The sequence below is a fragment of the Chaetura pelagica genome, unplaced genomic scaffold (assembly GCF_000747805.2).
Source record: "Chaetura pelagica isolate M959 unplaced genomic scaffold, ChaPel_1.0 scaffold360, whole genome shotgun sequence".
NCBI lineage: Eukaryota > Metazoa > Chordata > Aves > Apodiformes > Apodidae > Chaetura > Chaetura pelagica.
In genome coordinates this window covers 1,408,694-1,422,218 of record NW_009951950.1, presented here as the reverse complement: position 1 = coordinate 1,422,218, position 13,525 = coordinate 1,408,694, and the positions used below count along the sequence as shown (strand labels likewise).

The 13,525-nt window shown below is 36.4% G+C and overlaps 1 protein-coding gene across 1 annotated transcript in view; it reads left to right on the top strand.

Moving 5' to 3' along the window:
* The window catches only part of FUNDC1 (FUN14 domain containing 1), a 14,837-nt gene extending 1,951 nt beyond the window's left edge, over positions 1 to 12,886 (top strand). The window contains exons 2-5 of the mRNA XM_009998097.1: positions 1,716 to 1,872; positions 3,690 to 3,765; positions 10,529 to 10,657; positions 12,256 to 12,886. Coding sequence (XP_009996399.1) covers positions 1,716 to 1,872; positions 3,690 to 3,765; positions 10,529 to 10,657; positions 12,256 to 12,333 — 440 coding nt within the window. The 3' untranslated portion in view covers positions 12,334 to 12,886. The remainder of the gene's footprint in view (positions 1 to 1,715; positions 1,873 to 3,689; positions 3,766 to 10,528; positions 10,658 to 12,255) is intronic.
* Positions 12,887 to 13,525: the final 639 nt, after the last annotated feature.

Below are 13,525 nucleotides of genomic sequence, written 5' to 3'. Positions count from 1 at the left end.
GGGCGCGGTTTCGCCAGAGGTTACGCGGTCTCCGCGTCTCTGTGCGTGCGGGTCGCCAAGTGGTGTGAGGCCTTTGGGCGCAGAGCAGCTTGATGTGCCGGCAAAGCCGTCAGGGGGGGTCTCGCAAGGAAGGGAGTGTTTTTAAGCGGTAGAGAATCTTAGAATGGTTCGGGTCGGAAGGGACCTTAAAGATGATCTCGTTTCAGCCCCCCCTGCATGGGCAGGGACACCTCCCACTAGACCAGGTTGCTCCAAGCCCCATCCATCCTGTCCTTGAACACTTCCAGGGATGGGGCATCCACAGCTTCTCTGGGCAACCTGTGCCAGTGTCTCACCACCCTCACAGCAAAGAATTTCCTCCTAATGTCTAACCTAAATCTGCCCTCTTCCAATGTAAAGCCTCTCTCCCTCGTCCAACTGCTACATGCCTTTGTGAAAAGTCCCGTCCCAGTTTTCCTACAGGCCCTTTCAGGTACTGGAAGGCCTCTATGACATCTCCCTGGAACCTTCTCTTCTCCAGGCTGAACAACCACAACGCCCTGAACCTGTCCTCACGGAAGAGGTGCTCCAGCCCTCTGATCATTTAGGTAGCAATTTAACTTCCTCTCTGGAAGCATCATTGCTGAACTTAAATTTCACCTTGAATATATTTAAACAAAGTGGACTTGAATTAATTGGTGTATGTCCATAGAGCTATTATATATGCTTTTAAAATACTTTCCTTTGAGAACTTTAAAATAATCTCTTTTCTTTGATTATATGTGGGATCTCTAATTTGAAGTTGCATGCAGCCTATTTTGAAAATGTTTATAGAACATTTCTACTGCAAATATCGAACTTAATTGAAGTTTCAACTTCATCTATTTCACCTGTTGAGGAGAAGGAACAGAAATGTCTGTTCTTGGCGTATTAGCATATGCTAAAACCTAGCCATCTGAAGAAAGCACTAAGTCAGAAGTTCTCAATCTTTCAAAGTTTTGGTCTATCCAGAAGAGAGTTGTGTCCTTTCTCTTAAGTTAGACATGTTTCATGTTGCTTAAGATCATAAAAGCATTTGTAGTAGGTCAGCTGAAGACCCAGCAACCTGTGAAAGCCATTAGCTGCAGGATGCACTAAAAAAGATTTAACAGGGAAAGCATGTACTTACACTTTCTCAGAATGTTTTTAATTATTTCCAGCTCAGGACCTCATGAACCATGTTTTTTGTCTTTGTGTCTGACGGCCTTTTGTGGATTTTGTTCCCACACCCTTTTAATTTGTTCTGTTTTATTTGGAGTCCACATCACCTTTTGATTCCTACAGTGTCCCACAGCGAGCTGTTCCGCAGGATACCCAGGGCTTCTGGTGGGTGGGGGTGTTCAACACCTTTTTGGTGTTGAACCAGCTCCCTGGTAGTTTAATCTGATGCCTCTTTGTTCCTGTACTTGAACAAGTTGGAGAGTCACACTCACCTTTTCTGGGTCAGTAATGGATTTTATAGATTATGCCTTCACTGACGTCTTCCTTTCCCTGAAGATTATGGCATAAAATCTTAAAATCCTCTATTCTGTGAGCTGCTGGACTATAGCCTGTATGCTGCAACTTAAACTGTTACATCAGCTAGTTAATACCAAAACGAGTTCTGTAAATGGTTGGGGTTTTTACATAGATTGTTAATTTGAAGTATAACTGAGTAAATAACTTTTTCCTTTTTTTTTTTCTCTTTTCTTTTTAAGAACATGAAAGTGACGATGATTCCTATGAAGTGTTGGATTTAACAGAATATGCACGGCGTCACCATTGGTGGAATCGTGTGTTTGGCAGGAATTCAGGACCAATCGTAGAAAAATATTCTGTAGCTACCCAGATTGTGATGGGCGGTGTGACTGGCTGGTGAGGGGCATCACTTTTCACAATTGTCCTAGACCTTTTACTGTGCTGGAAGCTTCCTTTCCAAAGCTATTTGAAGCAGATAAATGTATTTTCTCTAGTGGGATTTCCTTGATCATTGATCAAGGTTATTCATGTGAACCATCTGTTAACTCACTGCTGTGACTCATCACTCCAGTGTTTTTAGGTATTGGTAAATCACCAGTTATCTAGGGGAACTCATACCAGTTACTGTGAAAAGGATTCAGGGAAATGTCAGACCTCTCAAAGTACAAGGAATAAATGGAAAATTACTGCATATAACTTTTGTTTGTATGGAAAGGCTTATGTCCTTACTTGTATAGATTTAGAAACCTCGTTACGATATGGTGGTGGCTATGACGTATTTTATAGGTAAAAGAAATTAAGAAAAGAATGTGTGGCACGGTATACTTTTAATTAAGAGCCCCATTTTGTAGAGACTTTTTCCCTCAATTCAGCTGGAGCCATTTGGAGCAAATCAAGTCTGCTCTCATGTTAACTGGAGAGAGATACCACAGCATAGTTACGCTAAAATAATTCCTGGTGAAAGCTAGAAAGTAAAGATGAGAACTTAAACTGGAAAATGTGGCCATGACCTTAGCAGCTATGTCAGGGTATTTATTTGTCAAAGGTATTTGCATGGTATTTGTCTATCCCAGTACTCTTAAAAATTTTTACATTCAGTGAAGAACAACAGTATGGTAGTACAGTAACTTGAAATCAGAATTATGCAATATTTGGAAGATGAAATAGACTGAAAATTAATTTTTCATGTCTAGGCTCATTGCAGCTTTGATGAATGTAGGCTTAGCCTTCAGTCTGATTGTGGGGAATAGCTCATCTGGCATCCATAAAAACTGGATTATTGAAAGATGTAGAAACTGCTTATTTCAATAGCTATAGATGTGTATACCTCTCTGTATGTGTTCATGTATATAAATATGAATTTGCTGTTGCTATGCTGAGGGGGGGAATTGCCCTCTGTGTGTGGGCTTGTGAGGGAGGGGCAGGTCAGACATCAGCAGAGTTACCAAGGGAAGTTATGGAACCATCAGCCTTGGAGACACTCAGTGCTTGACTGTGTAGGGCCCTGAGTAACCAGGTTTATCTTGGATGTTGGGTCGGACTTTGCAGCTGGCCTGCTGCTTGGGAGGTGGCTGGACCAGATGACCTGCAGAGCTCCCTTCCTGTTCAAACTATTCTGTGGTACTGATCTCTGTGCTGTTTTCTATTTGATGAGGGAGTATTTGGATACCATGAACATGATAATTAACCTGCTGGTTGCCTCGAACCATTAAAAATAGACTAAGGCCATGTCCCAGTAGAGAGGACTCTTTAACTCTTTTAACTCTTTTAACGCTTTTAACTCTTGTGGTAGGCAAGTAACTTTTCTTTCTACCTGAGATATTTTAATTTATGAGTTGTGTAGTTTATATACATTATGGTATGATATATTTACCTTCTGTTTGCAAACACTTACTTTCTTACATTGTGCTTTATTAACATGCTACATTTAATGGGAGCATACAGCTTTCTGTATAGACAAGGTCTGGAGATCTCAAGCTTACTTTAAAGGGGCCATGAGGCAGCCATGAACTACCATGCATGTTGTCTTTATAGACATTATCAATTAGGTATTGTCTGTATTAAATATTCTGATTTTAAAAATTAAACATGTGAAATGCATTTGCTTTGTTAAATGAAAAAAATAGCAATAGCTGTAGTTAGGAATTTTGGAGTGTGGCATTGTTCAGCAGACAGCTTCATTGGACCGGGTTTTTTTGTTTTGTTCTCCTAAGGTGTGCGGGATTTTTGTTCCAGAAAGTCGGAAAGCTTGCAGCAACTGCAGTAGGTGGTGGCTTTCTTCTGCTTCAAGTATGTAGAATTTCATGCTTTATAAGTTGGCAAATGTTATTTACTGAAAAATAGGAAAAATACAGCTGTTGGGTAAAATGTAATTAGGAAGGCTTCTTATCTACTTTATCTTTTTAGTCTTATTGATAAAAAAAAATTGCATTTCAGCTGGAATATTGTGTGCAAAAGAGACATGTCTAAAAATCAGTGGTAAATCAGAGTCTACTCTAAAATAGTTTGTAGTAAGCCAAAATAAACCTCTGTGCAGAAACTGTGGTGCTGTATGTGATTTAGTATTGCCGGATTAGAGGAACTGCCTGTAAACCTATGGTTAGGGAGATCAAGGGATTTAGTCTGTATTTATTTTAAGTAGGTTTGAGAATTTCATCAGTACTTTAGAAGAAGCAGACAGCTTTGGCAGTGGCTTGGAAGCCTTGCTCTGGTTCCATTATGAAGCCCTGTTCTTCTCTTTTCTCCCTATGCTGTATTGACTAGTTACATCTGTGGAACCTCTGAAGCTTTCCTGATTTCTGATAGCTTAATTGCAATCCGCTGTGCAGTTGGATTTCAAGTCCACAGTTTTTTAATTATGTTATCTGGCAAGACCGTTTGCATTTTTCTTCAGATATTGCAGTTCATGGAGAACATATTTCCAAAAAGCCTTTAAATTAGATGACAGACCTTTAAGTGAAGGAGAATTTCACATATTCTTCTGTAAGATGCCAGCTAATGCTTACCTTTTTTTACTGGCGTTTTTCATGTCTTAATACCTGTGAGCTTGTCATTTTTCCTTTAGTGGTTCTAGAGGAAGTAGTCTGGTGCCTACTTAGGTTCATGAAAATAATATACCATTTTTAGAGACGGGATGTTCTTGAGATTTTATATATATATCTTATTTTATTCTTTCCAACATCAACCTTTAGTTATCCCACCATTATCCCCAACATCCCATCTTCAGTTATTCCTTTGTTTGCAATGGCTGTTGCTGTCAACCATTGATCAGGAAGGCCTGGGTGCTACCTCTGGTTGCTGCTGTATCAAAATGTCACAGCTGCGTGAAGCACTTTTACTTTGTGATCATATTCTCTTTTTGGGTTGGTTTTGCGCTTTGTTTTTTTTAACCCTCTTGTTGGACATAGAACTGAACTGCACCACTTACATGAGAATATATGCCCTTGCAACTATTCGGTTGAAGCTTATTTCAACAAATCTAAACTGTATTTTACTTTTAATTACTCAAAAGCGAGCATCCACAACAATTTAAAAAGTCAGATAAGTTTTGATATGAAGCTTTATAGTATTAGCACTCATTCTACCTCACCATTGTATATTGATGACTTTTTAAATCTAGAAATCATTGGTTATTTGGCTTCTGCCTAAAGATAGGGACGAATTTACAAGGATGTAAAATCTGAAAATGGTTTAAGATTATCAGGATGTAAATTTTTGGAAAAATATGCTATGCCAGCAAATTAATCAATCTGATAGAGCATCTTGGACTTCTTTATCCTGTAATACATGTTTCTGGATCATGAGAGAAGAAATAAATACTTAAATACATATATATATATATATAGACACATATGTATATTTAGGCAGGGTATATTGGAAGTATTTGTCATAATTTTAATCTAGTTGATTTAAAGATCCAAATCTCTCCACATTGTATGCCATTGTTCTCAATTCTTTTAGTGACAATTTTTAACTAAATATGACTGAGGCCTGGCATCCAGGAGTAGTAGGAAGTGGTATATTGTCTACAGGTGTCTTTCTGACTTCAGAAAGCTGAAAAGTGAAAACAAAGACCTGTAGACCAAGAAGAACAGAACTTACGTAAAACACATTAGTTGTGCAGCTTTTTTGGTTTTTGCACTGTGAAGTTAGGGGAGCTTTTCTGTACATAAAAAAGATTTGCCATGCATTTGCGTGTTTGATTTCTTAGTTGATCTAATTCATGGTGTATCTGAAAAGGAGTATTATCCAAGAGGAAAAATGAGTTGCATATTTTGCTTCTGTTGTCTGTATCTTTAATTAAGTAAGATCACATACTTTTGGAAGGGAATGAAATAAATGTCTTAGTCTTTCATTTTAATTCAAAACATTTTGCGTTTTAAAGCTGAGTCATAAATTCTATAGTGTAATTACATTTCTGTGGTCTTTAATTTTTTCATTTAAAGATCACACATCATGATTTAAATTTCCCTATAAATACATGTTCACTGCTTCCCCTGAGTGGGCAGAGGAGCATTTCAGCACATGACTAGAAACTTCCTTTCTATCCATAAATTACTCTGAAGTTGCAGATTTCATTTCAACTCCTGATTGCAATATTGATGTTGTAATTACCTGCTTAAACAAGAAAAATAAATACAGAAGGCATGAATCTTGGCTAAAGCCTGTTCAGTGAAACATTTCAGTCCTGAAATTTAAAAAAAACTGAATTTTTTTCTTCAGCATGTGATGACTTTGTCCAAAGAAGTTGAGTAGGAAATGGAAAGCGATACAGTTTTGCAGTGTCAGTTTGTACTAGAAACACAAAATATTTTTTCAGATTTTTGTAAGGTATCTAGAAGTTTTTCTTTCTTAATGCGGTTTACATGAGGAAGAGAATAAATCTTACATAGAAGAATATGCATAGTTTATAAAAATCAAGATTTTGTACCACATCTTTGTGCTGCATATTTCAACCATTTGATTTGATTGATTGACTATCCTTTTTATTGAAATAGATCTTCCAGTATGCTGGTATAAAACCAATACCCATGCACTATATTAAGGAAAATATAATTGATTTCTCATAAGAAGTAAAGAATTTTCCTTGTATAACTTCTAGTTTATACAGCACAGAGTTTAATGAAATCCTGATAGTAGGGACGTATGAACTCAGGTGGTTCTCCTATAATGAAGTAGCTAAAGGTAATTGTTCTTAATGAGAGCCTGTTCTCTGTGTGTTTTTAAACTCCTGTATCCTTAATAAGGGTTTCATTGCTTTTTGCTCTGCAGTCAACATACAAATTGCAGGTTTCCCCATTATGTGTTGACTATTGATCATAAACTTGTATTTTTGTTTGGTTATTTTTGCCATCACAGATATGTTTTGCCTCATTCCATTAACATGCCACTGATTAATTCAATTCTTAATTAAATTATTTTCTAACTCGAGAAAAGTTAAATCTTTGAAAACAACATAAGAAGCTATATAAACTATATATCCTTGCCTACGCTGTTGGTTGATACCATGTCATGATGGCGTGGCATCTCTGAAGCTGGGAGAGAATGACATGCTTTTGAGGGTGGACACTCAATAAGAAAGAGTTGGATTCAGTTTTGTGTTGAATATCTCACTTGACAGTAGATGTCTACAGACACAGGGAACATTCAGTGGAATAGTCAAAGCCAAGTGGTAGTTGAAAGTCAGCCTTTTAAAGAAATAACAAATTTCTGGCCAGTTCTGACATGAAACAGAGGGGCATCACTTCTCTGCCTTTGTAAACTGGAGTAGTTTCACTGGTTATAGTGGAGCTGTGCCAGCAGATGGTGGCTGAATATACAGCCTCTGGAGTTTTAACTCCTACAAAGTTGTGTTGTTTCTCAGTCCTTTCTTATCTGTATGTTGAAGTTACAGATTGTCAGATCTGTACTGGCAACTGGTTGAGTGTGATGGGGGTTGCCACCTGTCTAAATACCAGAAAACACCTAAAATTATACATAGGCTCTTCTGCTGTGCAAGCAGCTGAGCACAGGGAGCTTACATGTATCTTCTGGGCTTGCTGGGGCACTTTTAGCATGAGAGATTTTGTCTTTGAGGAAGTTAAAACTCTCTTGTTCCATCTTACCATATGCTTATTTTTTGCTCTCAAACATTTTTTCCTCATTGCTCTTAATAACGTTTCCTGAAACCTTGCAGTCCTCCCCAGTATCACCCTCAAAATGAGAGCTCCCCTTCTAGATTCTTCATTTTCTTTACTGTTGATGCATGTATTTCTAGTATTCCTGCATTGATGTATTTTTTCAATTGCCATTTTGGAAAAAAATCCATTATTTTTTCAACTGTTCTGGAAGATCTTGAACAAAAATAAATTTTGCTGATGTGATATATATTATTTCATTACCTTATATATATTCCTGTACAAACAGAAATCTACACACACACACGTCCCTACATGTCTCTTTAATATTATATATATTCTTATATGTATAGATCTAGATGTTTTCTTAATATATATATTAGTATGGAAATGAAAATGGACTATTAGTATTTCAGTTTGTTATTATAGTGGCTGGGTTCAAAAATACTAGTGAACTTTAAGAATTTGTGTTTATGTAAATTTACTGTTGTAAGAAAATAGGTTGTCTATGATGTATTGAGATCCAAAAATTGAAGTCTGTCTCACTGACATTTGACTTCAGTGGGATTATTTCTGTGCTTAGATACGAAATTATGTAATTAGTAGGATTGCAGCAAAAGTAGGTATGGCACAGGCGTTGACTGTTGCTGCAGTGAAATACAGGGTTTTTTTTCTTCTCAGCTATAAGTTTGATATTAAGAACATTGTCCACTGTTGTTTATTACAAAACCTCAAAAGTAGAGCTTAAGATCTCTGCTAGTAAGTTCATGGAGAAAATGAGTATATTTTTTATGGTGTAAACTGGATATTTAATACAAATCTAACTATGGGAGAGCTAAACTGAACTTAAATTAAAAACTCCTGCCTCATCTTTGTACTATATTGATAAATTAGGTAATTAAACTAGTCTTAATGAAATATTTCTTTTAAAGTCTGTTTGCTTCTATTTTTTTATAAGTCAGCAACTATATTAGCATTTCTTGCATTGTGTTGGACTGGGTACATCAGTCCGTATTTAGCTTCTGCTTTTATGAGTTGGGAGGTGCTAATTCAGTGCTTGGGCCTCTTTGAAATTCTTGTGGTAATGTTAAAATCATAAAACAAAAATTACCCCAATGCACAACATTTTTTTCTTGGTTCGTCATCCAGTGACTGGATGTGCAATCAGTACAACTTTAAAACTGGTTTTATGTTTTCATACTGTATAGACAGTCACAGAATCACCAAGGCTGCGAAAGACTTTTAAGATCATCAAGTCCAGCCTGTGACCTAACACCACCACCACATTGGTTAAACCATGGCACTAAGTCCTGACTTAGCTATCCGTGGCAAGCACTAGTGCTGTTGTGGATAAATGGTTTTACAATAGACAGGCAACAATACATTTGTTATATTCTGAGGGATGAAGTAAAGGAGAGTATAATATTTAATAAGCTTGTTTTGCATTTGTCCAGTGAATTGGTTTTTTTTTCCATCTTGTGCAAAAATAGAAATTCAAGTTTACTTTCTTACATAGGAGGTTTTTTAGGAGCTTTATTTTGAGTTCAGACAAAATCTGTCTGACATGTGTTTCATTTTATTTTTTTCAGGATCATGAAATTCTAATTCGTGGTTACATATGTTGCTTAATTATTGTAGCTGTTGTAAAACAAGCTAAGTGTTCTAATTTTAGCTATATGGTAGATAGAACTATATAAAAGTCAAAATTCAGTGCCCCTAACCAATGTGAAATACTTCTTTTTGTGCTAAACCTAATAGTGTTTCCTTAAATACCTGCTCCACAAAAGTAATTTGTAACTTTTATTTACCAGTTATACCATGTGTATAGAATGCTCTTACATAAGGTACATGAATTTGCCAAACAGGACTTTAAGAAGGACTTGAGAAATCTCACACTTCATAAAGAGTTTTGTATAAGAGTAGTTTACCTGTTTAGTGGTCTGTATCTATTCGTCTTAGCAGTTAAAATAAGCAGTAATCCAAAGTTTCAACTTTTTCCTCTCTTTTTTTCCAACTAATGAGTTGATTAACTGTTCTCCAGAGCATGCAGTAATTGCCTCATTTTTATTTTTTAAGCTATGATTTTGTGAAAATTTCAGTGTTTCTTTTGTGAATTGTCTTAAGAAAATTGAATTGTCTTAAGGAACTGCCAGTGTTGGTAAAGTAATAGAACATCTTACTTTTTTTCCAGCATCAAATCTTAGTAAGAGAAATGAGACAAAGGGGTCAGATGATGGTTAAATGTGCTAAAAATTCTTCAGGTTTCTAGCATCCATAAGATGTTGTTTAGGCATTTTAGGGGTCTGAGTGTAAATTGCTATGAACAATCCCCCAAAATGTATCAATTTTCCTGATGTTAGAAAACTCATGCTCTACATAGGCCATATTATTTTTCTACCTAACGGCTTTGTTTTGTAGAAGGTATGAGAACTCTCCTGTGTCAAATACTTTTTTTCTTGGACAGTATAAATGATGTAGGATAAAGTAAGTGTTCAGTATTTCTAAGGATGATTTGGATTAGCCCCAGATACCCTCTCACAAATCAGAATTCCATAATTCTGAAAAAGATGAAATGAAACAGTTTTTTCATTGTTGCCCTATTTATGTGCATTTCTCTTTTATTACAAGTATTACAGTAAATGCTGAAGGAAAGCATTGTTATCTAAAGCTTTTACAACTAAATAATAGAGAGCTGGTAAAACTGAGAGGAGTCTACTGAATTTTGCCATAGTATGTTCTAATTTGATCTTCTGTTATGGTGCAAAATATTAGTGTTTAAAACAGAGTACCTGCTGTATTTGGCACAATGCCTTTTCCTGTATCTGTAATAATAATAATATTTAAAAAATTAGAACACTTTGTAGGCACCAAGATACTGTATTTTTAACTTAGAAAATGTTAACTACAGCTGTTCTAATTACTCTTTATTTTCCTAGATTGCTAGTCATAGTGGATACGTACAAGTTGACTGGAAGAGAGTTGAAAAAGATGTAAACAAAGCAAAAAAGCAGTTAAAAAAGCGTGCAAATAAGGCAGCACCTGAAATCAATACTCTAATTGAAGAGGTAAGTCTAAAGCAATAAACTGTTTCTATCAGCCAATATTTCTTACCTTCCTCCGCAGGAGATGATGAGTTGAAAATGCAGGTTAAAAACTGAAAAACCATAATTTGATTATCATGGTGAGGCATAAAAAAGGGTCTGGCTTTCTATTTTATTAAAAGTTACAGTTTGTACTCCTACTCATTTAGCTTTCTGTTTTGTTTGGTCTTAAAGACGACACAAACTTCAGAGCTAATGCTCTAGCTCAGCTAGTACAGCTTAGGGGCTGCCATTGGCTTTGCCTTTTCTTCTCTGCAGATCTTGGCTAGTGGGAAAGCAGTAAGGTCATGACATGGTAAAAAGTAGAGGATGTTGTGGTTAAAACTTAGTAGCTACTAAGACAAAATCTAATTCTACCTTGTCTGCTGATAACAAAATTACTTGGTTGGAAAAGGCTGACCTTTCTGGAGAAAAGATAAAAACAGTTTGTAACTAGAGTTGTGGTTTTTAATGTCATTTCCATACAGCTCGGAGTATCTGTCCTCCAAACCTGTCAGTTACATACTGTTTAAAAGAAGTAGCCTGTGATACTGATCAGTGTCACTGAGTGTCATAGTGTCATTTGAAAACTTTTATTTAATCATTTTATCTTGTAAAAAAATATGTAGCCTGTTTTGACGTATTTTCAGATTTCATATAGACGATTTAAGTTCACAGTAATTGTGAATTATGACTTGGAATATGCTGCAGACAGTGTAACAGCAGTCACAGTAGCCCTCTGAAATTAGGAGTTTTGATGTCTCAAGTTTAACCTTTATGGAGTTGCACATAAGTTGATAAAAATTACCTTGAGTTCTAATATGATTGAAGTGGAAGTTTAAGAGAGATGGTTTTCTAGCTTTTTCTATACCCCATTCAGCTTAAACTGCCCTTGTGCCTTACAGAAATGGGTGAGACAGAATCAAAGTTTTTAGTTGTTTCCTTCCCCCCCCCAGATTTTGTTACTTTCTTCTAATTGAGTGCTAGTAGCCAATCTGAAGTGTTTGAAGTGGAGAATTTATGAAATGGCATGTTTGCTATAAAATGTTAATACTTTGTGCTAATTACTTAATGAAATACCGTACACAAATGTCATCTTACATAAGTGTGTTTTGTACAGTTAAGTTGTTAGGAAACTGACTCATAATGGAGTGAAATGTATTTCTTTTCCAATGATCTAGTGTTCAAAAAATATTTTTTTTTAACACTTTCTTCATGTGATTAAAATTGAAATGACTGTGGTGCTCATGCTTTTTTCCCCACACACCCTCCCACCCCCACCAAGGGAGTTTTTAAACATCTGTCTTGTTTTAATCAAAACGAGTGGTATTGGCATGAAATTACTATGACAATTTCCCTATATTTTGACTTGTAAAATGCTAACTGAATTTTACATATATTGTTAAAGACAGCCGAGAGCCATTGGTGCCAGCTGTTGCCACCAACTTTACATGTTATTAAACAGTTTGCTTCCCCCCTCCATAACTCTGGTATTCCTGTTTCCAGGCAATAGTGTTAAGTATTAAATGTTACAATCAGACAAAACTGACTCAGGTCTTTATGAATATTATTTTTCTTCTCAGTCTACAGAATTTATCAAACAGAACATTGTGGTGTCCAGTGGATTTGTTGGAGGCTTTTTGTTAGGCCTGGCATCGTAAGGACCTGAATCATCTCTTCCTCCTGATGGCATTCTTCAAAGAACAGCTGTGGTGACAATGCTGTCTTAGACCAGTGTGGGTCACTGGGCCTTCGTGAGCAAGACAGATGGACTAGTTAGACAACTTGGAAGCTTTTTCATTTCAGGCTTTTGCCTCTTGAAGCTTGGCAGAACTAGGATTTGCTGAAAAACTGTGCACTGTGCTCATTATAGCATTTTTGGGCAAAACTGGTTCATCTTCATCATGACTTTTTATCTATGACCTTTCAAGATCTAGCATTTTTTTAAATGTTAATCTTGGAATATAGATATATAACCATACTGTAAGAAATAAAACTCCATTTCTATGTTTTCAGTTAAATACTGTTTATTTTAAAAGTATTTTTCTTCGTGCTATAGTAGATTGAAGACTACATAATATATATGACACTGTAGTTTCAGCCTCATGGCTGTCCATTTCCTTTAGAAGTCATTGCAATAACCTAGTAATCTGTAATACCTTTTTACAGAGCATTCAATAACAAAGAATCATGAGCATATTAAAGGTGAAAATTAACTTTGACTCTGACCTTTGTGTGCATAGCAAATAAACAAGTCTTCTTTTGGAGCCTACAGGCAGCTGGTACAAATATTTGCAGAGATACTTGTGATAGTTCTGTGCTAAGTAAATGTATACATGTTGTTTTTCCCAGATGTGTAGACACACACAAACACACAGATAAAACTGTAGCTCACAGATGATCGCTGCAAGCGCAAACTCCACAGTGAGCTGATGCTTAATCGTTTTCCACTCAGGAAACCATGAAGATTGTTCCAGACCTCAGTACTTGGAGAGAGGAAAAGATGAGGCTTCTGTCTGAGCGTGCTCTGCAAGGGCCCTTACCTTGTAGGGATTGACAGCAAGTCAGCACAGTGTACCCTGCAAGAACTGAAGGCTGCTCTTGCAGTCCACTGTAGCTGAAAAAGATACTCACTTTCATATTCACCTCTGGTACCTCTATGATCACCACAACTTAGGCATAAATTTTTTTAGCAGTTGTCACATTTGACTTTCACCATTTAAGATGTCAGCCACAGGAAAATGAGAGTACAGATTGCCTTCAAATTAGAGTTACTGGAAGCATACCTGTTTCTTCTTAGTCTGAAAAGCAAGTGGGACTTAATCTGCCTTTGACAGATCAAAGTAGGAAGCG